Source organism: Rhipicephalus sanguineus, chromosome 8 (assembly GCF_013339695.2).
Source record: "Rhipicephalus sanguineus isolate Rsan-2018 chromosome 8, BIME_Rsan_1.4, whole genome shotgun sequence".
NCBI lineage: Eukaryota > Metazoa > Arthropoda > Arachnida > Ixodida > Ixodidae > Rhipicephalus > Rhipicephalus sanguineus.
In genome coordinates this window covers 9626646-9652263 of record NC_051183.1, presented here as the reverse complement: position 1 = coordinate 9652263, position 25618 = coordinate 9626646, and the positions used below count along the sequence as shown (strand labels likewise).

General features: G+C 47.1%; 2 protein-coding genes across 2 annotated transcripts in view; both read right to left on the bottom strand.

Moving 5' to 3' along the window:
- LOC119401312 (proteasome subunit alpha type-1) overlaps positions 1-25618 on the bottom strand; it is a 258901-nt gene that overhangs the window by 162751 nt on the left and 70532 nt on the right. The gene's annotated exons all lie outside the window — the stretch shown is intronic.
- On the bottom strand, positions 1691-23704 carry LOC119402535 (Bardet-Biedl syndrome 1 protein-like). Its single transcript, XM_037669685.2, has 14 exons — positions 23673-23704; positions 20431-20669; positions 19365-19513; positions 17129-17166; positions 15861-15902; positions 15719-15797; positions 15184-15315; positions 13333-13557; positions 9104-9335; positions 7829-7877; positions 7712-7791; positions 5738-6012; positions 3906-3986; positions 1691-1770 (listed from the first exon to the last, which is right to left on the bottom strand). The coding sequence occupies exons 1-14, from the start codon at positions 23702-23704 to the stop codon at positions 1699-1701; spliced, it is 1725 nt and encodes a 574-aa protein (XP_037525613.1). The 3' UTR covers positions 1691-1698.

The window sequence follows — 25618 nt, the reverse complement described above, 5'->3', positions numbered from 1 at the left end:
ACGTCAGTTGCGGTTCCAGTGTTGGCTCCGCTTTTATAGCAGTCTAATAAACATTATATTTGTATTCCTATGATTTAGCAAGCTATATTAAAGCGTTGCTCGACCTCGGAGGAATACGCTAACGAAAGTTACGTATGATATTCACATTATCCCATCGTAAAGTGCACTACGTTTCGATAATACTAGGCAGTTTTAGAATAGCGTACGCTAAGTTAGCGTTAGCGTTTGCGGCTCGCTATTTCCGTCACTTAACGGGAGCCCGCAAGCGGTTAGCGTAAGACGCATGCACAGTTGCGCGAAAAGCCAACGCAAAGCTTTGCGTACGCTATTCTAAAACTGCCTACTGACGTATGGGCTCTAACGTGAGTGCTGACGTTGCGTCAAACCCTAAGTTACCCTTTAAACGCCAGTGCTGTCGACGTGCCTGGTAAGCCCACGATGAGCACACAACTGTACTACACTTACAGCACGTCGATCCACCTCGTAACGCTTGGCTCAGAGCCAACAAATGCTGCATAGCTAGAACTACTCGCTGACTGCTTCGCATGAAACCGATTTCCACAAGCCGTGGGGTCTGCCACTTTTTTTTCTGCGCTTTGAATATTTCGACATGTACTAAGAGGAGTTACTTCGGTATTTCCGAAGAGAGAGACTTTTTTTTATTTTCCATTGAACTGAAATAAATGTTGCCTAGGGTGCTTTCGCGATCAAACAATCGGGAATAGATTGAGCGCAAACGGACGAGACGCAAGAAGACGACTACGCGAGCGCTCGCTATCAGCTGGTTTTATTCGGAAAAACATGAGAATATAAAGCTCAGTTCACCACAGGCGCGCCTGCGCACACGTACCGTCGTTTGGCTAGCACAGTCTGTGCCTTTCTTTTGCACGTGAAATGCCTCCAGGAGCTCGCGTGCCACGGTGTCTCTGCTGCGGCCCTTCAGTTCAGAGCAAAGGGGCACACAGTGACACAGTCGCGCAGTGCGCCGGGAGGTCCCCTCAACGAATCGCCTGACTTAAGATGTCCGTTTGTTGGCAGGTACGCGAACGATAACATAATCCATTACATATGTTTGTACCAGGGGCGTAGCCAGAAATTTATTTAAGGAGATAGGAGGAAGGGGTGGTTAACCAGTTTGTGCGTATATATATATGTATACACAAAAATATTTAGGGGAGGGGGATTGAACTCCGCGGCTCCGCTAGTGGATAACGTTTGAGCGAAGAGCTGGAGAGGAAGCCAGCTGCAGTGGACGCCTCATAAGTGATAATGCTTTACCCTCTCCCACATCCTCTCTCTTTCGCTTCCCTTTCACCCTCCTTGCTGCACTGGGTTTCACTCTCACTTATACTTGGCTTATGCTATGCTGTCCCTCTCGCTACGCATTTGCCCTCTCCGGAGCTGCGTATTGGGGCGCTTGCCCAATTCCTGTGGCACAATTGCGAACATCGCTGCGCCCGAATCAGCTCGGCTTTAACGGCTTCGCTGTAAATAATAAAAAAAATGACTGGAGCTGTGCACTCCCTCAACCACCCTTTATTCTTCTTTATTTACATTTGCCACGCTAAGATTTTCATGAATCGGTTAATTACAGGCCGGTATAGGTACGGCTGTGTTGTACAAACAAGCTCGTGTTTTGGGTAGTGATGAACAGTTGGTCCCAAGAGTCGCCTTCTGAACGCGTGTTGTGGTTGGGCCTCAAGGCATGTCCAGTGCGGGCATCTGCACCAGGGCTGTTGCCAGGACCCTCGTCTGCCGAGCCACGACCACCTGCATTGCATGCAGCAGTCGGTCGCCATTTCGTTCGATCTACGCTGAACAGCGCTTGGGGAAATCAATATGTGACAGTGGTGGCACAGTAAAGCATGGCGATGGAAGGCTAGCTGTGTTCCTCTCTTGAACGCTAAGACGGCTTAAGGTCAAAGCTTAATCAACACCTTAAAGGGACACTAAAGAGAAAAACGATTTTTCTCGTATTAGTAAATTACTCTTTCAAAATTCCAAAATCACCGCGCTTTCCGCGAGAAGGCGCTTGGAAGGCGAGAAAATGCGCCAAATGAAAATCCGGGTGGCGGCGCCGCCTTAAAATTCCCGCACTAGTCGCTGTGACGTCATGGATACTGTCATCATCTACTAGGGCCTATACGTAGCTTCTAATCGATATAAATTAAGTACATTGTCTTCCGAGGGCACCAGAGGCTTGACATATCAAGTTTCAGGAAAATTCGTGACGTTACCATCGGAGACTTAGGCGGGAAATTTAAAATGGAAGCTGCTGAGAGAGTTTCTCTGGCCTAAATTACAGGCGAATTCGATGAAAGCATCCGGGTATGATTCAGGAACGTTTGCAGCCGAAGACTTGGTTGTGTTTTCTTGTGGCCCGGGGGTTCAAGTCTTGCTCAAACGAGGGTCTGAAATTGCAATTGTTTGCGGAACGCGACGCAAGAGATGAGCAGCTGATATTTGAGTGAAATCACGCTTCCTATAAAAATTACTCTAATATACAGGGTTTTTTAGCTAACTTGCTCCTAGTATTAAAAAAAAAAGACATATGTGCCATGGGTGACGAATTGGCCCAGTATTGTTCTGAACTATACGCAGCACCTCAGGATATTTCTTCCAGTCCGCCAAGCTCGGTAATTAACAAAGATCGCTTAATAAACATTTTAATTAGTAACTCTAGCGAAGAATCTTCAATGCAAAATTTGTAGCACTTGTTCTGAAACGTCCGACTATTCTATCGATGCTAAGGTAATGGCCAGTCCACCAAGCTGAGTAATTAACAGAGACTGATTAATTAACCTTTAAAATATTAAGTGCAACGAGAAATATTCAACAGGAAAGTTGTAACGCTTATTCAGCAACGTCGGATTATTTCGTCTACGCTAACTGCCCTGTCTAATTTTTTTAGAGTTTGCGAAGTTAAAAAAGATACTTAGCGCAAGTTAGCTGAACACCCTCTGTGTAGCTAGTCCTCGAATGACTGACGAGAACTGCAGTTTTATTTCCTTTTGCTCCGAGAAATCGGGGACATGGAGACCCAATTTTGCTTGCATGCAGAAGCAATGATTTTTTCTTGGAGGCTGTAGGCGATCCTCTTGCCATGGTCCTCATTAATGACTCCTTTAATCTGAGTACAGTGTTGAGTGCGAGAGCGATACAAGCGTCCCTACACTCATTACACTATGCTGGAAGGCAGGTAAAGCGCCATACTGCTATGCTCGGTTACAACCGAAGAGAAAATGTAAGCTCCGGCGCCGCGGTGAGCCTGCCTTTCACCCGTGGAAGGCAGTCGTGATAGCTGGTCTCCACTTTTATCCCGGCTAACGTAAACGATGTGCATATTGAGAGATGAAGGTTACTACCTAAAACATTACGTTTGGCTGAGCAGTGATGTCAGAATCCCTGATGAAATTTACCAGGGCGTTCAAGTTTCTGACGTAAAAACAGCGACACAAACATTTTGTCAGTGTGGGGAAAGTCAACTATCTGAAACACTCGATCGATAGGGGCTTGACGTCACGAAAATGAGTAAGCGCTATTGGACGGAGCACTTACGCAAATTCTCTGCGCGAAGGACAGCGATGGGCGGAGCGGGCATTTTTTCTTGGGTTGCAACCGACTGTAGTTGTCCTTCAAAAAAAAAAAAAAAAAGAAAGGAAAGAAGCTACGTAGCTTTCAAAAGCCCAAGGTAGTTTTGCCACTATGACAGACATGTCAGAATTCTTATATGACGTGCGAAAGCAAATTTTCCGTTCCGCTGAACACACAGCAATTGTGTGCATGTTTATCTTGTATAAGGCTAGCAATAAATTACGGCAAGCAAGTTCTATTTTTTCTGCGTAAGGAATAGTATGTTCCAGGTTTGTGGTGTAAATGGGCCAATTCTCGGGTGATTGACTGACCTTCAGTACTCCGGCTGCACCAGATTCCGCTGTGACCATTGCGGTGTAGCGGTAAGCGAGGCCTGGTACCAGGTAGGCCACCTGCGGCGTGGTGAAACAACACTCGGGCCAACGCTACAATGATCTGCCGGGAAAAAAGTGGCCAGCTAGAGAGAGCTTGAAGAAGTGAAAATGGAGAAGTGAAGCGACCTATTTGATGTAATTTCTCTAAGCTTTTGTGAACGTTTTCCTCGAGAGTACCGTCTAACCAGATGAACGAGTAGCTAGCACGATATGATTAGAAGAAAGTTTTAGTTTAGTTTCCTTCGCTTCTTAAGAACATTCAAAATTGATTTCTCTCGTACCGAAATATTTGTTTGTTCGGCAGTATGGCAAAATACGTATTGAGCTATTACGCGAAGTTGCTGATTATTTTACGGACAGTGTATATTGCAGTAAACATTCGCTTACTACGTCATGTGTATTCGCATGATGGCCAGCCAATACCTTGCAAGCAGTGTCGTCAGCTTTTTCCTTGGTCCTTGATAATTTTGTTGCCAGATGAACAATACTATTACTTTAAATAAAGTTAAAGGATCCTCTTGAGCTTTGCCGATCACTTTGCGTTCATCATACTTCCCTCTACTCGTTGTCGTCATGCACCTCCTACTTCCGTCACGTGACTTCATTGCAAATAGCATGGCGCGAGTACGTCAGCAGCCAGCGGCGGTAGAAAAGCCGAGATAAAACGCCGCTTCAGCGCAGCAATCTTTTCTTAAACATCTTGAAAACAGCGCAAATTACGACACGGAGAAGATGAGATGGAAGGACAAACCACAGCTCTGACTTGCAACTAAGTTTTATTTGAAAATACGAGCGCACTTAAATACTGACAACCTGTCACCCATGTGACCACTTCACACATGAGGTGGACCACTTCACACTTCCATGTGAACAGCCGCAAAAAATTATTGTTATGGTCCTGAGCGTTCCAAGAAACGGTATTACTATCATGCACAGCGATGGAGGCAGAGCTGCATCACTGCTGGCCTCTCTTTCTAATTTGAGATGTCTCAATTATTTCTTTGGTGATCCAACTATGATTAAATGACAGTTTTATGAAATACAGGCACGCAGGCGCACTGCGAAATCTCTTTTTGCGGCTGCTAACGTGGAAGTGACTGGAATTTTTTTAATGCTTGTTGTTGGTTTTTAGGATTCTGAATTATGCCTTCTGACGTCATGTGTCAAGTGGACGCATGTGTGAAGTTGTCACTCAGTATATAAGGTGTGCTCGCATTCCAATAAGATTTAGTTGCGAGTCATCGCTGTGGTTTGTCCTTCTATCTTCTCTTGTCCGCGTCGCAATTTGCGCTGTTTTCAATACGTTCAAGAACTATTACCACCCTAGCCCAGCTGTCAATTCTGCCACCGTTTCCTTTTCTCGCTGCCCTATCCGAGATTCCTGCCGGCACACCGACCCACGGACGGCTTTTTCCAATTTGACAGTGACACAGTGATAAAGGCAGACATTTCGGGCTGTGCGAATTCAAGACACAGCATTTCTAGCTCACGAGACGGCCTCGAAACGGCTTCGCAAAAAACTCACACCATCTCCGCTAAAGCAGACCATGAGGCGATGCGAAGCAGCGTTTCGGCATGTCGAGCCCGCGTTTCAGAGGGGGAGTGGAGAGGAGGAAGTGGGAGAGGGGTAAAGTGGAAGAGGGGGGAAGTGGGTGAGGAGGTGTGTGGAGAGGGTTCGCGCATGCGTAGTAAGGGTGGTCACGCCGCACACCACCACCACCACCACCGGTTTGAACTCCGCCATAAGATGCTTCGCATCTAAAAGGCACCTGCGTCGCGGGCTTTTGCAGTCGGTACTGGTCATCTCCGTGCACAACCATGGTGAGCCTGTTCAGAGGGCGCGATGATTGCAGGCGCACGTGCATGGCGAGCCGAGGTCCCAATCCCTGCACCTGCGCCGACAGCTCGACGAGCACGGGCCCTGCGGCGCCCGTGTCGTCGGTGGCGCGTGCCGGTGCCGCAGCTCCCAGCACGGCGCGGTGGTAGTGGCGCGCTGCCGTCAGCCGCAGCCGCTGCAGGTCGCGTAGGAAGCCCCGGTGCATGGCTGCGAGAGAGAGTGAATTGAAAGTAACTAGAAGGCAATTGATGGAAATTAGGAGTTAATTAGGATAACTTGGAGCGAATTGTAACTAAACTAAAGTAACTGGGAGTGATTAGGAGGGAATTGAAAGTATTTATTGATTAGGAAACAAATAGAGGCGAATTGAATGTAATTAGGCGTAATTCGGGTTAATTGAAAGTAATTATAACGGCAAGGTTGAATGACTAAGCAAAAACTATAAAATATGGCGTTTCGTTTTCGGACGCTGCTCAGATGGACAACGCCGTCTGGACTCGATAGTCATTAAGGGACTTTTTAAACGATGGCATGGCCGAGCACTTCTAGTTAATTTCTGAGCTTTTAAATCTATGATAAGATTATTGCGCATGCCATATGCGGGCACTACGGAATAATTTAGGCCACCTCTTTAACGTGCATCTAAACCTAAGCACGTGCGTGTTCTTTAGTTTCGCCCCCATCGAAGCGCGATCACCGTGGCCAGGTATCGAACCTGCGTCCTCTAGCTTAGCTGTGCGACACGTAACCTGCTAAGCTACCCCGGGGTCGCACTTCGAGATATCAAGCGAACCGGCCCGGCTTCAGCCGCCTTAGAATGTTGCTTTGCCACTATAAAAGTCTGCGTGCAGGAAAGCCCGCTTCTGGATGTTTTGTATTTTCAGGCTGTGATCGTCACATGCGTATGTATGAATGCGTAAGGCAAACTAAGTGGGAGTGCAGGCAGCACTCTAGAATAGTACAAGATTTATCCGTATAATTTACGCTAAAATGGTGCTAAACTGGCAAGCAAAACCTGGTTTGCTTTTGCTGACTTGCCTTGGATGGATGAGGTTGCGTGCATCAGTCAAGCTGCTTTTAGCCACAGAGTCGTCCGTCAGACATTATTATTATTATTATTATTATTATTATTATTATTATTATATTATTATTATTATTATTATTATTATTATTATTATTATTATTATTATTATTATTGATAGATGAGACAGAGAACATGAATAATACGGGACATGGCTGGCCCTACGTGTTGCCTCTGATTCGTATTTTCACCGTAATTTATGGCTGGTCGCTCACAGCCACAAATGGTAGCTTTGACTGAAAAGCGAGTGTTTTGGGTCAGTCACTCGTCATGTAGTCAGCCGCGCGACTACATTCTCAAAGCGTGTAAACCAATCAGGCGCGCGATAACAGGACGTGCACGGGCTTGTTTTGCGAGACCATGGCGGTGCGAGCAGACGTCAACGGTGCCAATGGCGAGATATTTCCGTTAGGCGACGGGCTGTTTGCACTTTCAGACCTGAACATCGCTCGCCACTCGTGCTCTGTTGCACGGTCTCTGTCGGTCACCAGGGGGAAATGAAGCCTAACTCCCGCGTTCTACGTAGAGACGTCTCGAAATCTTCATCCCAGATCCATCCCCATATTTGACAACCTTAACCAGTAGGCCCTCCCGACACCACCTAGAAAACGCCCTAACCCCGTGTTTTGCTCACGCTGACCTGTTTTCGTAACCATTAGTGAATGGAACTACCTTACCAAAACGAGACTACAAAATAGCGCTCTTCGGCGTTTATTGTTATTGTTCTGTCATGGCTACTCCTTTTGTAGTTGTATTGACCACCCTACTTGGACCACGAGTCCGCAGTATCGAATAAAAAAAAATAAAAATTAAAAAAGCACCTACCGACCGAGTGCTCCCTCTCGCGCATTGTCTGGTCCACGAACAGCTTGGTCTTCTTGGGCAGGCTCCACCGGGGACCGCCACTGCGCCAGGCGCCTCTCGGGACGAAGAGGAGGTGACAGCAGCAGCTGGGCGTTGCGGCGCAGAATCAGCACCGTCAGGCTGCCTCCTGCGGCGGTCAGGGACTCGCTGACGCCTACGAGTCATCTTGCGGGAAGGTCACGCACATACATAGGAGAGCACGTGCACGGTCTATTACCCTACGTTGCAGCCAACTCATTGTTCATTAGTAATCTCAGGAAATTCAAAGAAATACCAAGCACACAATGCACAAGGCAAAGAAGCAAGCCATCCATAGATAATTTTTAAAAAAAAGCTCACAGGGTCCCTTATGCAATCGCCTAAGACGACTCGAAGGCGAAAGCCATCTTCTTCTTCTTTGCTAAGGCACGTTGCCGGGCTAGTTGGTTAGGATTCATAATTCGTACGACGTAGCGCACCACGACAAGGACAGAGAAGAGGGACGCACAGACACAGCGCTAACTTGCAACTAATGGTTTTATTTGCGATCACACATGCCTTATATACAATAACAGTGAATCGATAAAACCGAGAGAAAAACATGTAGCTTTGACATGTAGCTTCTCAGTCCACGTAGCGACACTCCCCCGGCCCCCTCCGAAAGATTTCTGCACCTAACATTGTTTTCCACTGCCTCTGGGATCGAAGGCATTGTAAGCTTTCTGCAGCTCACGTGGTTTTGCACTGTCTCCGTGATCGGACCACCTTTGACCAAGCGATGATGTCGTTGGATGACGTCATCATGCGACGTCGCGATGATGACAGAAAGTTTGGCTATATGTGACGTATACGGTGAGGTCATCGCGTGATCATTTTTTGCATCACTCGTGTTGACGCCGACGACGGTCAGTTCTCGCGTTTTACGAGGCATCTGAGGCTTTCGCCTTAATAAATGCCTCTGCGAGGACATTCTGCCTTCACCAATCAAGTCTGTAGGATCTACAATGCGCCGCGCTCCTTTTTTTTTAAAAGGTGAAAGCCTTAAATGCCTAATCTAACGTAAAATTGGCCGTCGTCGGCGGTGTTGTCAAAATGAGTGATCCAAAAAATCACCATCACATGCCATCGTCGCTTGGTCAAAGGTGGTCTGATCACGGAGGCAGCGCAAAACGACGTGAGGTGCAGAAAGCTTTCAGAGGAGGGCGCGGAAGGATCGACTGAGAAGATAAAGAAGATGGCCTTCGAGTCGTCTTAGGCAAATTCATAAGGGACCCTTTGAGGTCTTCTTTTTTGTGTGTTCCAATTATTGACCTATAAAAATAATGTCAACGAAAACTTTAAAAGCGGCTTGGTACAGACGGAAGGTCTGCTGACCGGTGCCAACCATGACCAGGGCGTTGTCCTCCCTGCCGAGGCGGCCAAAGTGGATGGCCGACACGGCGTCCCTCGTGTTCAGCACGTGCGTTGGTGCCCCGTCGGCGGCGCCGTGCAGCACCACACGGCGGTCGGAGAGCGCCACGGCTGCCGCCTGGCACACGCCCGGACGACAGACCGCGGCCACCGCCAACGGCTGGGCTCCCAGCGACACGCTCCACGCGCACTGGCCCTGCGCATGCGCTGTCGCATTACCGCTACAGGAAGGGAGCGTGGTACCTAACGCTTTATTGAAATTGAACAAAGGAAGTGTTGCTGTTGTAACAACGGAGTAGCCAGCAGTTGCCAATATTACTCATCATATGGTATGTGGTATGATGGAGAAGTTTAGTACTGCGTATTTAGTGTCCGTGACGGCTTTGCGTACGTAAGAACGCCGCGTTTCGCATAGAGCGCGTGCGCAGAACTTCCAGTCATGTTTGATGAATTGGTTGAGCAATACCAACAGCGATCAAGGAACAACAAAAAGGGACAAGCGCGTGCTGTCTCATCGAATGGAATGATGATGATGATGATGATGATGATGATGATGCAAACTTTATTTGGCTCCAGAGAAGATGCAGGGGAGACCCCGCGCCACCCGGCTAGTCCCTCGTAGGGACCGCAATAGAATGGCCTTGTTCATTCTCAGGTCCCGGCCTGACTCATCAAATCAAGTATCCCTGTTCATTTATCAAATCGAAGCATACCAACTCGCCCAAATGTCTACGCTTCTACAGTATATTTCCAGCCACGTGGCTCATACTCGAATACCACGGCCAGTGGTATGCGGGTATGCGCCAAACGTGACTGAAGTTCCGCGCACGCGCACTATATGCGAAGTGCGGTGTTCTTAGCAAGGTCGTTATGGACTCTACGTACACTGTAGTATATGACTCGCTGCACAAGAGGAGAGAGCTTGGGCAGGCAAGCCGCTTGGGAGCTTAGAGTTTTAGTGCCGGGGACCGCCATAGCCGTTGGGTCCCCAAGCTCTCGCGTATTTCGTCACCTCTCCGCTTTCTCCTGTTCACTGAACGCAAGAGCCTGGCGACGCAATCCGCTTGGGGATCCCACCACTAAGCGTCTCTGTTGTCAATATCACACTGCGTATGAGTTTGTTTAGCCAGCTGCGCTTCGCCGTGCTGCACTGACTTTTACCTCTGTTCATTGTAATATCTCATATTGGTGAACTATGTTCTCACAATTTTTTTGTTTTTCTATATTCTTTGCATTTATCTGGTGGGGTTTGTTGCGCCCCACTGCTTGGTCTTCGAGCCGCAGTATGTTCTAAGTAAAATATAAAATGTAACCAATGTTAGCTAGAGAATTAGCCTCTCATAGACGACTTTGGCCTGTGCTTGTAGAATGAGAGTTTCGTCGGTACAGCTATCGTACGCAGGTCGTTGCAAATATGTGAGGCCCTGGAAAACATTGCCTTCAAAAAAGTTTGTGCAGCGTTAGCATGGGCATCGTAAAGATAGCAAGATTTACTTTTTAGTGCGCCCTCTATCCACTAAAACCGAGAAATGATGGTCACTGACTACGCGTCCTACAAACAAATCGGCTGCAGGACACCTTTATCGTCGTCTGTTGTAACCCGTGCGGTACGCATATGCTTCAGTAAATAAGTGACACAATGGAAGCTCCAAATTATACGCCGGTGACGATCTTGAAACAATTAACTTTTCTAATGAGCGAGCTTGAAAAACGTATTCTGAACCCTAAGCCGAAAGGCAAGAGGTTTAGCAGGGGCACCGCGTCCGTTTCCCGCATCGGTGAAATTTCACTGATGCGGTTGAAAAGTTCGATGGTTCGACGGTAGTTCGTTTGGTCGGGAGGAGACATAATGAAGAAGGCAAAACGTCTTCAAGTTTTGAAAACCATTTCATGTTTAGTCGGCGTTTTTCTGTGTTTTCTGCCCTTCAATATGAGCGCAATACTCAGATCGGTTCAAGTTGGGCTTCCCCTCATAGAGACTGTTACTGCAGCGAAGCATGATTTAAAGGCCAACTCCGGCGATTTTTCGAGGTCGATGGATCTCAGTGAAATTCGCTGGGTACGTTCCTTTGCACGTTTCCGTCATTTATGCCAAATTACAGGCTTGAGACATGCGCAGATTGTTTGCAAATGAATTTTAAAGATTGTCTGCAAACGCCCTCCTGGCTTCCCACAGTTATTGGCAACATTGCGTCTGTGACGTCAGTGTTGGCAAGGCGGCGGAAGTGACGCAGCCGAGGGCACCGCTAACTTCGATGCTTAGGCCGCTACAGCGAGCGTCTGCTGTGCACAAGGCGACAGACAGCGTTGGTGTGGCCGGCGCTTCGCTGGTCGTCCCGGCTGTCACAGTTTTCATACTCCGCGCCGGCGTGACCGGCATGCCTTGCACGACTTCCGGTTCGTTCGTAACAACGTCTACGTCATACGTAGACAGTACACTCGGTTGGGTTTCGGTTTCTGTGTTGCGCTTTTTTGCTTATTTAAAATTATTCTCCAATTTGCCGAGTATTTCTACTATCGGGCCCGTAACAGGAGCGTCTCAGGAACATAAAAGCACCATTACTTTGACATGGCCAAAAAATCGCCGGAGTTGGCCTTTAAAGGCACCCCGATAAGAGGAAGTTTTGGGTTTTACGACGCAATGGGGTTTAAGACGTAATGGAGTTTAAGACGCAGTTGTCGGGTCCGAGATAGAAAAAAAAAAAAAGGACGCTAGTGATCTGAAGTAGAAAAATAAGGTAAAACTATAATCTAGGTAAAATGTGCACTAGAACATTAATTACCAATAAAGAGATGTATGGCTTTCACTGGCTCACGTTGGCTATCCGCTGTTATGATAATGTAATAAAACCATTCGTGCATTGAGCTAGTGTTGTGCGAGTAACATGGTAGCCAACAGTGATCGTGTGATGCTAGTGAATACTGCAGCCTTCACACAAACTCTGAGACTTCTTGCCATAGTGCCCTAATGATGGCCGCGACAGGAACGCTTGAAGCAGTAAGCGCATGCAGTTAAACTGAGAGAGAGAGAGAGAGAGAAATAAAGAAAGAAACAAACAAATGAAAGGCATGGAGGTTAACCGGAAGACCAGCTTCTGGCCGGCTACCCTGCTCTAGGGGGAATGGACTGATGGGAAGCAGAACGGAGACGAATGCGTGTGCTGTCCGTCGTCCTGGCTAAGAGTGATTTCGCATCGGAATGGACGACAACGTCTTACGTGACAGCTTTGGTCGCGAGGAAACCCTTCAACACACCCTGTAGGTCCTAGTTTTACTTTACAAAGACTATCGCTCAAAATAATACCAGCTCGCTTTGACCAAATGCCTGTATCCAGGCCGTAGCCAGAAATTTTTTCTCTTGGGGGGGGGGGGGGGGGGGGGGGCACTTGCAAAAAGCCTTGACTATTTGAGAAAACTGCTATTTTCATGATTTATTTTCGATAAAACACCATGTGTCATCAACCCCCCCCCCCCCCCCCCCCCCCCCCCCCCGGCTACGGGCCGGCCTGTATCGGACTAAAAAATCTTCGAATGTCGACCTTATAAGTCACCGCAGCTGAGGGCGATTATGGAACTGTTGGTGTGTTTAAGAATAACAGACCTACGCAAGTGGCCGTATCCTGTGTTGTTGTTGCATAGCGACAGACACCTGCAATAGTGATGTAATTGCGACGACATGCCTGTGTTCATTCTTTCTTTCTAGTTACCCTCTTATATTTCAATCTCCCGTGCGCTGTGCGCCTGTGTAGCATATCAATGAAACAAGTGTTAATTTTAAGGGCTCGTTTTCTTTGTTATACACAATATTAATGAGCACTAACAGACAATAATGCCAATGAAAGTATAGGGAATGTTTTTAGTAGTAAATGTAAGGTAAATGTGAAGAAGGAAAAGTGGACGAAAAGATAGCTTGCCACGGGCAGGGACCGAACCTGCGACCTTCGAATAACGCGTCCGATGCTCTACCAACTGAGCTACCGCGGCGGCCATCCCCCCGTCCACATTATTGTCTGTGTAGCATATCAGTTAGATGCGTCCTTCCGTTTAATTTTCCTGCCTTTCACATCTCTCGCTTTCTGTACATTGGCCTCATAGTAACTGAACAATCACAGCGCCTCAATCCCTTCCAGTGCTTGTCGTAGGAGTCTTTACATTGACGCGAGTACCATAGAGGCAAGGCGGGGTGTGGATACCTTGAGCGAGTAGGCGCGCAGGCGTCGGTCGGCGCACGCGGCCACCAGTTGTCCGGGCTCCAGGTGGCACAGCCCGACGGCGGGTGCCCCTGGCTCGGCCAGCACGCGCGATGCCTTGTGTCCCCGCTTGACGAGGTGCAGCCGGTCGTCCCGGGTGGCCAGGGCCACGTGGAAGTCCACGTCGAAGGCGCCCTGCGCGTCCAGGCAGCACACGGCGCCCGGAACCTGCGCGGGGAAGGCACAGCCAAACCGTTTCATTCATAATATACCGATGAAAAAGAAAAAAAAAAGAAAAGAAAAAGCCGCGCGGTCCCTTATGCGCTTGCCTAAGACGACTCGAAGGCGAAAGCCATCTTCTTCTTTTTCTTCTCAGACGACTGTATTGAGCAGTTTTGGCCTTCGTTCACCATTAAAAAAGAAAACGACGTAAAAAATGTTCCACGTCAGCACTCCTTGAATGTAGAACATGACAGTACAGCGCCTGCGCGCCTTTATGAGTGCGAACACCGCTTCTAAAGACAGCATACAACGAATTTTCGTGTTGCGATTTAGTTCTGCTAAATAATATATGCTTTCCCGCTGAAGTTGTATGAATTTGCATGGCATCAGTGATTTCTCAGTAATCATTCTGCAAATCCATCCTTCTTGAATGTAAATTTGAAAATATTCTCCGTAGTTAATCGATTCGCCGTAGACATCACCCCCCCCCCCCCCCGCCCTTCCGTAGCTGCAGAAATAATCACGTTACAAATGTAGAAACATTGAAATATTGATGTTGTAAATATAGAAATATTGATATACCTTTATCAATATAGTCAACCCGCATATAACGAACTCGCAAAAAAAAGAAAGGAATTAGTTCGATATATCGCATAATTTGATATAATACTTTCAAAGAATTTGCCGTATTTTCAGTGCGAATTTCAGTGCGCACGTTAGCTTCACGGTACTGTGTCACGATAACGTACAGAAGGGCGCTTCACGCCAGTGCGAAGGGACTTTTTTAGTATTTATTTTTCCGCGGTTTGGTAGTTGAGGGAGTGCGGGCCATAAGCGGAAAAATACGGTCTCGGGAACGTAAACAGCGCCTCAACATCTTCACACGCAGCTGCCGGGCGCCGGAAGTCTCTAGTCCGCCTTGGTTCTGATCTCGGCCTAGTGTAGTACTCAGCGTGCTTCTTGGCATGCTGTACGCAGATGCGACGTCCGACTTCTTTTCTCCAATTTGACTGCGTTGATTATCGCCAGCTTTGCGGAGAGCAACAGCTTCTTCCGTTTCACGACAGCCATCACGTTAACAAAGGGAGCGGAGAGCCACGGGGAAGCGATCGGCAACCACGCACGAGATATCGTGGCAGAAAAGCACTTGATGGCAAGCGGTAGCTTCTACTCATTACGCACAGCACCCTCACACCGCTCGCTCTCCGAAATCCATGCGGGAAAGTCCCATTCCATCAGGAATGCTTACAATTTCTGAGGGAAAGCCAATTTCTTGGGGCGTTCCACGCGGCCCGAGGTTCGATTATAGAGTGTTCAAGCTATTTTTGTTCAATGTAAGCGTAGATTGACGTTAAAGCAGTGCCGGGTTGAAAATAAATTGATATAAGGGATAATTCGATTTAACCGATTTCGATATAGTCGGGTGTGACCGTATAAAAATGCGGCAATTTTGGCTCTCAGCTCCTGTCGTCCTGAACATTAAGGCGCTGCTGTTAATTCATTGAACAGCAATATGTGATTGATTGATTGATTGATTGATTGATTGATTGATTGATTGATTGATTGATTGATTGATTGATTGATTGATTGATTGATTGATTGATTGATTGATTGATTGATTGTGACGCTTGCCTGCACGGCTGCGAGCAGCGTGAATGCGTCCGGTTCGAGCACAAACAGGCGTCCGTCCTCGGTGGCGAGCAGCAGGCAGCTCGCAGCGTCTTCGTCCGCCAGGCTTTTCTTCAGCACGCCCAGGGCGGTCACCTGCGATGGCCACCTCGTAGTCATTAACCGTAGCTGGGCACTGTTGTACGGATGCGTTTTAGTGTACCGCCATCGTGGGCCGTTAATCTTGCATCTGTAATAATTGAATCGACGGTACTACAGTACGCTCACACGCATTAAAACGCTGATGCATTCAAAGATTTATGACCCTATTGTCTGACGTCACGTCCTTAGTGGCGCACCTTTGGATTGAACGCTACATTGTGATTGGGCATTGATAATGTGTTTTTTTTTTTTTTGAGTTTTCTGGTCGGACATTGCTGTATTCTGTATTTGTAATAACGTCGTGCTGCCTTCGTACCACTTTCCCTTTCCCAAGTACAGGGTTGTCAACCGGATATTTCCTCGGCTGAACTTTGTCTTGCAGAGAAACGTGCGTCACCTGTGTCTGTCGCTTGAGCGGGAATTCCCAGTTGGCCTCGACGAACGCCTTCGCCTCTTCAGGCTCCAACAGCAGAAACCTGCAGGTGTGTTGGTGTATACCGCGTGAAACTCAGGCGTTCGAGTGAAGAGTGCACGCTTACCTCTGAGATCGTGCCGTCAATCTGCCCATCCCGCCCTGAGACCTGCACATTAAATTAGATGACGTTCAGAAAGCGCTCAGACAGTTGGCTAATGACGACAGAGAGTGTGGCCCGGCCGATAGTAGCGCGAAGCTATACAGAGGCAATGCCTACGCATTTATTTCTCAGAAAGCTCCCCAGTTATTCTTTCGTGTCCAGGATATCCACCCCTGACCAACGCTTTCCCGGGGTGGTCGCTGTACCTTCTGGGTGAACCAGGAGCCTAGCATGTTGCCAGGAGCCTAGCCGGACTGAAGTCCGAGATTTCTTTCACCACTGTGGCCGTGTCTTCGTGGTTTTCACAAATCTCTTAGGTGTGACACTCGATGGGGCGCTCATTTACATCGACCCAGAAATTTATATGCTGTGAACTCCTATAGAAACATTTCGTTCTTACGTGAGCATTGCAAAAGATGTCACTGACAGTAATCATTGCTTCCAGGCCCGCAGCCAAAAGGGAAGGACGAGGAGAAAAGGAGGGGGAGGGGGGTATAAAAGTATTATACTGCTAGGAAGATTCATCTCAAAAATAAAAATATGAGACTATTAATAAATTAATATTTAAAAAGTCACATAATTCACCCCCCCCCCCCCCCCCCCGTCGGGGCCCTTGCTCAGACAAGAGCCTACCGAGGAGACTCAACATTTAACTCAATTTATACCTTGCGTTAGGAGCACGACAGTCTCAGTTGCATATGTGCCATTAAACCCAACAAACGAACATAGTTTACATACTACGATTTTTACCGAAAATAATTACTGAAAAGTAGGTACTTTCCTCAAATAGTCAAGGCCTTCAACGAGTGTCCCCCCCCCTCCCCCGAAAAAAATTCCTGGCTACGGGCCTGCACGCGCTTCTATTATTATATTGACTTCGCGTACAGTTATCACGCCAGCATCTCCGTAAATACAGCCAATAAAAAGTGTCAGGTCAGCGCACCGCCGTCTTTTGAAAGCACGTTATTAGAATGCCCCAGCAAACACCTAACTCTGCCTGCTCGGCTGACTCTTGCGTAACGTGTGGGAACGAGGGAAACTTTGGGTAGGCTTGAAACGAGGGAAACTTTGGGTAGCTTCCCTCGTTCCCACATGGTAAACTCCATGTGGGAACGAGGGAAACTTTGGGTAGGCTTGACGTAGTAAGTGATCTCATGGCTACTCGTTCGTCACAGTAACCGCGCAAAGAGGTAGATAAGGAACGTGACGTCACCGATTGCAGTCATACTCACCGCAGAGTCTCGAGGGCCTCCCTCAGGGCGTCCGGATCCTGCGTGACAGCGAAGAAGTCGACCGAGCAATAATGCGTGGCTTATACATGCGAAGATCCCGTCAGTGCTTAAAGTCAGGGGAGTCTCGAGGGTTCTCAGACCTCCCACCAGTTTTGGCAAGGGATCTAGACCCTCCTCGCTAACGGAGCAAAATAAAAAGTCGGTGGCAGTGCACGATCTTTTGAAGAAAAATGGAAACCCGTGCCTTCATGTCACGACTCAGGCCAGCCCTGACCACTCAGCTCCGAGCCTTCACAATAGTGGGAAGCACAGTGCAAGGACTCTATCATATACTCGCCAACCTTTGCGAGTAAAGAAAGCTTCCAGGCTCACTCAAAACAAGGCGGCCAAGCCGCTTAGAAACTGAGCAAAAAAAAGAAACCTTTAAATATTATTTTACGCTGTGTTAAACAACCTGACAGCCGCTTTTCCTCTCTCCCTCTTTATTTCCCTCACCACGTTTGCTCGAATCGCCGGAGCCCTTCGATGGAGCCTGAGTTTAAGCACTGGCTCCCGACCTCACAAGGTTGAATCAGTGACGTCACTCGAACAACGCAGTCAACGTTCGCGTGCAGTGCGTCTGCAGTGATTTCGGGGAATAATGCGATTATTACGCTTGTCCATTGGTATAAGCAATTAAATTTTCAAACGATACTGCTCCGCTAGAAGGGTAACTACTTGGGCTTATTGGTTTGCCATTACTCGTACACTGTTGCGCGTTAAAGACGTAGGCAGGAGCACAGAGACACACACGGAGCTCCGCTAATTCGTTCACGGTTGATCAAATTGTCTACGACGCAAACCAAGGTGGAAGAAATGTTTAAAGACTGTCTTTACTGTTCTTGTTCAATACACGTAATAACAACCACAATAAAGATCGTCATTGTGGCGTCACTCTATCAGATGATTACCAGTGGTTCTCAGGCACTACGCTTGACCGCCCCCAACGAGACACTAGTTATCACGCTGCATTCTAACTTTTAATTTTATTGTTTTGATATGTTTGCATTGTTAGTTCTACCGCTAGGAATAATAATAATAATAATAATAATAATAATAATAATAATAATAATAATAATAATAATAATAATAATAATAATAATAATAATAATAATAATAATAATAACAATAATAAATAATAATAATAATAATAATACCTTCAGTGGTGACTTATAGCGGTAAATGCGAGAGAAATGCAGTCATAATTGCCCTTTAATTACATTGGCCGTCAACATATAGTCAGCAGTGCTGGCACCATGCGAGTATATATGGCAGGCCAGCTAGGCATACCACCACAGTTGGCTTCAAACAAACCCATACACGTTCTTATACTGTACCCCTTCTGATGCGAACGCATTATATTGTATTATATGAACAACCGCGCGCTGCGGTTTGTGGAAGCATTCAGCAGCGACTGCGCAGTCCCACACTCTTAAGAAAAAAAGGAAAGAGAGAATCCTTTGACTATCTTTTGGGACTCCTGACTTGCCACGCATATGACTGTCTTTAAAGAGACACGTGAAATCTCTTCGGAGATTATTATACTCTCGTCGGAGAGTCGTAGGACCCGAAAGAGAGTTAAAGAGTATTTTTAAAAAGTAAATACAAAAGATAGTCAAAGGATTCTCTCTCTCTTTTCTTTCTTAGAGTAACAAATAAGACTTACAGGGTCCCTTATGCAAACGCCTAAGACGACTCGAATGTGAAAGCCATCCGGTGTAGGTATTTTACCGTGCACTTTACGTCGACTTCCAACATTGGTTAATTAACGTGGACTAATTAATGTTCACTAATTATATGTTTAATTATTTATCTCTGACTAACTCTCGTTAATGGATTCACTACTCACTTAATATATACGCACAGTCATGCCTTAACTTGCTTTTATGTGACTTTCGCTCCCCTAGAGGTTACGCGATCTTTTTTTCGCTCGAGGCGCGTTCGCGTGAGATACATAGATTAAGATAGATAAGGTACACGAGATGTGAAAAATTTGTGAACACAGGGAGTCGACGTTTCGACAAGCGGGCTTGTCTCCTTCAAGTCTTGAAGGACAAGTCCGCTTGTCGAAACGTCGACTCCAGCGACACCCCGTGGTCACAAATTTTTCACATCTCCAAGCTTCCTTCTTCCCCTGAACTTCCGCCTTTATGAGATACACGAGATCTTCGGCCACGATGAGTCCTGCCTGATGTACCTGATGCTTGGACCATGCCTCCTTCTCTTCCTCGTCCGCAGCCGTGTGAGGCAGGCTGAACTTGTAGAAGGGCCTCAGGTTGCGGTACACGTACAGGCAGGAGCCCGCTGCCACCGCCACGGACGGAGGCTGGCCCGGCGGTGCCGACTCTGCACGAGCAGTGCTGCTCTGCTACGTGCTATGGTCATGTTATAGTAGAGATCGCAAGTGGAGGAGAGAGACGACGACCACGCAGAAACAAATCCGCGACAAACCTTTATTCAAGTACACTTTCTTGTAGAATTGACCAAATGGCAAAGTGGGCGAGACGGCGGCGTACCCAAGTACACAAAGCCCCTGTGTTTTTCGGCGCTAGCTTCTAGCGACTTTATGTTCCTTGTTCGGCGACTTCCAGTCCGGCTCTTGTCATCCGAAAGTTGAAATTTCTAGCTGTGTCGGAACACCCAAAACTCAAATATAAAAAAGATCCCTAAGGGTTCAGGCTAAGAGTTGTATCGGATACATATATCATGATATCGGACCATAAGTTTACTTAGGATACGGACCAATTAACTGCCAGTATAACTGAGGAAAATTTATTGCATGAGTTCATTCAAACAGCCTACAGTTTTCTTGTGAGCACCTGGGATCGTTGCGGCACCTAGTGGAGGATATCTGAACCACGCGCATCTTTCTACCTGGCCTCCACAATCAACTCCGGCATCGTGACGGCGCGCTGCCGGAAATGATTGCGGAGGCCACGCCAGGGGAAGCGCAGCTGTAAAGACCCAATTAACAGTCAGGAGTACAGTGCTGAAGCTATGCAATTGGACGGCCAATAGTTAACGTAAAGTATACCCAAGTCAACCACTACTTCATCAAACGCTATGGTCATTAAATACACCTAATTACAACATTAAAATCGCCTTAATTTTTTCGAGACGTCGCTGTCCCTTCGCGCTTTTCCTATAACCGCAAATTCAGTGAACGCTCGTGCATGACTCTCTGCGGAGTGACTTACTGGTTGTCCATAGCAACCAGAGACAGGACAAAACGTTTGTGTTTGTTCAAAATGGCGAATACCCACCCGTTCGGAAGGCAGCCAGCCCGCATGGCAACGCGGCCAGCGCCTGTTCGCCTTGCTGCTGCTGGCGTCCCCCGCGGAAGAGACGCAGGCGACCTCCGTTGCGCAAGTCGGCCACCAGGAGTCGCTGGTCGCCGTCGGCCAGCACGTCGGCCGTGCACAGACCGCCGGGAAGGGCGTACAGCGACGCGTACGGGTCGTGGTGGGCGCGTAGCCACGCGCCGCCGCCGCTTCCGCTGCCGCTGCGCACAAACGGTGAATTATCGACGGGGACAGAACACTATATACAATACAACAGTACCAAGAGTTGGCCTACAGCCAGCCAGCACTAGTTGAAAGTTAAGCAACAGTAGGTAGTACTAGTAACCAACAGTTTTCTGACAATTAGACAACATTAGTCAGTGCTGGTAGTATGAGGGTAAATGCGGTAGGTCATTCTGCTGCCCTTGTGGGGCAGCAGAATGGTTAGGTTGGGCTGGTCAACTGGTTAGTCGTACACCTTTTCTTTTTTTTTTTTTTTGTCTTTGCTAGTGATAACGCAGAAGAAAGAGTCTGGCGCTGGACCTGTCGGTACATAGTTTGGAAAATCGACGAACACAGCCTTGAAGGACGCGTGAAATTTTCTCATGTGTACGCGTCCTTCAAGGCTGGGCGTCGATTTTCCATACTAACGATAACGCATTAAAATGCACTAAAGCAAACCGATGACCGACAATTGACAACTATTTTATAGAAGGCGTAGCATGAAATCGTTAATCTTGGTGAAGAAGCCATCTTATCGCCTTGCCGGCGATAAGGTAGTCCTGCCTCGTTCGCGTTTGCGCATTTCCCCTTAGATGTGTTGTCGCTGTCGTGCTATTGCTTACTAAATTATGCGATTTTGGGAACGTAGGCTGCTCTTATCCACAGGTATACTCATCAGTGAGAAAAAGACGTTTAAGAAAAATTATCTTCGCAGATGAATGCCAATGTGAGTAGAGCGTATTTCTTCGGTTGCTACCGCTGAACAAGAGGGTCAGCGAGGTTTACAGTCGTCCAGTGCTCAGAAAAAAACCCTTATTCGCGCTAGAAGGCCAAGGTTTTAAAAAGCCTCGTTTAGCTTGCGCTTACACACACGTGAAAGCTGAAACAGTGCATGCTACCCTGCTGATGGTGTTGTTTCGCTGTTGTCAGGAACCGCGTATTTGCTGTCCCACGTGGTTTTATCATTAGTTGCTTGTCTGCATCGTGATTTTGGAACGTTAAACCCCAGATATTATTATTAGTTGCTTGTCTGTAGAAGCGCTTAGAGTTAACATGATAATTCCACAAGTGCGATCACGCAACGGATGCAACATGAGTTGTGTGCAAGATCATTGCAAAAGTGGGCTTCCTCTAAATCAAAGTGTTGTTGTGGAAAAGCCAGCTTTCAAAAGCGCTATAAATGCAGTCAAGCTTGCGTAAGCGAACACGCATTCAACTTGTTTGTTTAAATGTGATGTGCATCTTGGGCAATTATCTAAGTATGTCATGCCCAAGGGCAGTATTTCGAATAAAGAAAACTGTCATCACTTACCGAAGACAGTTTCCTCGATTCCTTGACATGAAGCAACAACTGTATTTTCCATGTAGCTTTTCATTTTTACCCACCTCCGACTGCTTCGTTTGTTTGCACATTATTTATTCATTGTAAGGTTCAAGCGTGATGATTTGCTTGTCCGTTCGCTCAGATTTTTTAACATGTTACGTCTTTATAATCTCGCGCAACCTCGCATTTTCAACTATAAAGCAGAAGTGTAGAGCTCTGTGGTGTCATCGTCTTTGCTGGGCTGAATCTGGTACAGCGTGGCCTGATCTGCCAAGCATTGCCTTGTCTCTAAGCAACACCGTCAATCACTGCTGTTGCGTACGGAGTATACACGTTGACGTATTCCGTACATAGTAGTGTTTGAGATGGCGATGCATCTCAAACGGCCAAAGTGACGTTGAAATACAAAAAAAAAAGGCAGGAGTCAGGGGAAGATGGAATCTGCGATGAAACATTCGCAAACAGGGTTTGTGTGCTGGAGCCGACGTGTCGACAAGCGGAGTTGTCTTCTTCAGGGCTGCAACTTCAGTCGCAGCCTTGAAGAAGACAACTCCGCTTTTCGAAACGTTGGCGCCAGCGACATTCCAAGGATGTTTCATCTGTTCAAAGTGACGCAGGAGGGGCGTCACTTTGGTCAAGTCACGAGGCAGACGACATACGTCTTGCTGTCAACTGTGATCTTTATTTCGCATTTTAACTCCTTCATTTAAAGAAAAAAATGCGATCGTAAGGAACAAAAAAGCTGTGCAATAGCTGCTTGACATAGTTCCCGTCCCGCTCCTTGACATTCAGTTGGAGCGAATACAATATAAAAGAGTGCATTGCGGAGGTACAAGCCGTGCTCACATCATATCCACATCGATTAACTGAAACCTCATATTCCCTAGTTTTGCGATGCAGTCATGTTGGCATGACATCTTCGACTAATATCGCATCGCGTATGAGTGGGGACACGAGCAAGACGCATGAACATAATAACACATGAACACAGGATCACACGAAGTAGCGCATTGGGTTAGCGTCCATGTACCTTGCTTGTGTCATCACCTACGCGCGACGCAGTATTATTCCAAGATGTTGTATTCACAACTGATCGACTGAAGCGAACAGAATATAAATTATTCAAACACTGGTTTTGATGAAAGGAATCCGAAATACTTGTATGTAATGCTTGTATTATTTTTTACCGTCATTCTTAAACTATATTCAATTTATTAATTTCCATCTGTTTATCTGCTAAACTTAATTAGATCAGTGTTTGTTGAAGAAAACTAATTTCACCTATTCTGGCATTGTGTTTTTCACTATTATTTTCTATAATACTGTGTTTCACTTTTATTCTGCGTGATCGCACGTTTTTTATTTGTTTTGTTTGTTGACTGTTTTTCATTGTTGTTGCCCGCACGCCAATCATTACGTGGGGATGTGGACTAGTCAAGCCGCCTATTGGCAGACTTTCTTTTCTTTCCTTGTCCTGCATCTGTGAAATTATACATGGTGGAAATAAAGGTCTAATTTCATTTCATGTTTCCTCTGAAAAGACTGTTTTTCTTTTGGATTGCAGAAGAGTCCTCGGTGATGCGCATAGAGCCACATGCATGACAGCTCACAAACCAGGCGGTCTCTCCTTCATCGTCTGGTCTCATGCGACGTTCCCACCGATTCACAAATTACTCACCTGGTCACCGACGCACTGCTAGTCATGTCCATGCCTTCTCGACGCCGCTTCCTCGCCACGAATGCAGTGAGTACCGGAGGGCCACACGCAAACACGCGTCGCCTTGGCAACAGCCGTCGTGCTTGGACCCCGCGGCAGATGGCGGCACTAGCGCTGATGTTCCACGATGGCCTCTTCGCAGCGCGCTCAATGCTTTCCCGAAAAAAGGCCCGAAGCGTGTAGCATCTTTTTGATAATGTTGTAGTCGACCTGCGTTTGTGAGCCTCGTAAAACAAAACTCCGTGTAACCAGCCGCGTCTTTTGTTTACTATCATCACGTGTGTCGGTTACGTGACTCGGATTTACGTCAGTCTACCCGTAGTAGCGAGCACGACGAGCCACAATGTAGCGCTAGATAGTTAACTTAGTTCAAACCTTGTACACTTGCACGTAAAAAAGTGCAAGGTACAAGCGGCTGTACCTTGTACATGACAAAGTACAATCGCCTCAAAAGTACATTCGGTAGCTTGCACTTCCGCATAGTATTTCATTTGGTTGAAGTTTTCATGTAAATTTAAACGAATTAAGTTTAGAGGCCCTTGTGTCCTCACAGACGACAAAAAAAGATGCAGTGATGATGCCATGCGAACATTAGAACATATAGGCCACACGACGCGTGTTGCACTTCAATTTCTAGGATGACGAGCGGAAAAAATATCGATGAATAACTAGTGTGAGCGAGTGGATGGGTGAGTGAGTGAGTGAGTGAGTGAGTGAGTGAGTGAGTGAGTGAGTGAGTGAGTGAGTGAGTGAGTGAGTGAGTGAGTGAGTGAGTGAGTGAGTGAGTGAGTGAGTGAGTGAGTGAGTGAGTGAGTGAGTGAGTGAGTGAGTGAGTGAGTGAGTGAGTGAGTGAGTGAGTGAGTGAGTGAGTGAGTGAGTGAGTGAGTGAGTGAGTGAGTGAGTGAGTGAGTGAGTGAGTGAGTGAGTGAGTGAGACAATAAGCACGTACTTGAAAGGATGGCGATTATGTCCATTCGCGCTTTGCTCACGTCAGGCTCTGCATACATCAAACTAGCAAAGCTCAACATGGACGCAAAGTCAGCTATCGCTTTCCTTTACTGCCGGAGAAACTCCGCAGTGACATATTCCTTTGATCACTTCGCTTGCGTCGAACACTCGTAGACCACCCCACGTGTCATTGTCATACTTTTATGAACATATATTTTACGCATTAATACGGCGATTGTTCTTAGGCCTCTCTACTGCCATGCGGCATTATTCACTGTATTCCATTAAAGGAACATTCATAGTCATGGCCCACGGAAAAAAACATTCTTGGAGCTGACGCACTAATGCGTCTGACTGTATTAATTATTTGAAAAGTCTGTTTCATCTTATAGAAAGCTAAACTATAGATATGTAGTGTATGGTGCGACTTGGAGTGAAACTTAATCACCATGCAGCTGGCACAGCATATCCGTAGTTGCTCTTGCGCTACTCAACCCAACATAACTGACTGACGTTATAGAAGTGTCGCTGAGAGTCCGACAGATCCCGATTGAGCATCCCCCGTGGACGTTCTTATCGTCCCTGTGATTCGTGCAGCAACAAGCACCAGCACGTGTCACCGCGCTCGTAGGGCCGGCATAGTTTATGATCGAGAGGCTGCGCTATTCCTGCACTGTACCGAAACATGCCTGCCTCTGCGCGCTTGTTTGGGTCGACAAGCAGCACAGTAGGTGCCGCTTTTACCACGCTCGCGCCAGGTTCGTTTATTTATCATAACAAAAGGGAAAACGCGTCGTTCTCGTGTGACATACGAGGTGCGCGTGAGGCACCGTCACGTCGTTGTGGTGTACGCTACACGTTTTTGACGCTGTTTGTTTCGGAGAGGAGTTAGCACGCATCTGGGCGCCCCTGTTCGTCCGTCAGCGAGTCTCTCCGAAGAGGAAAGAAGACGCGCTGTT

Coding starts and splice junctions, on each gene's coding strand:
- LOC119402535 (XM_037669685.2), bottom strand. CDS start 23,704: ATGGACATGACTAGCAGTGCGTCGGTGACCAG. Junction 9,336..13,332: donor TGCGCGCCTACTCGCTCAAG/GTATCCACACCC, acceptor GCGCATGCGCAG/GGCCAGTGCGCGTGGAGCGT. Junction 1,771..3,905: donor GTGCAGCCGGAGTACTGAAG/GTCAGTCAATCA, acceptor CATGCAATGCAG/GTGGTCGTGGCTCGGCAGAC.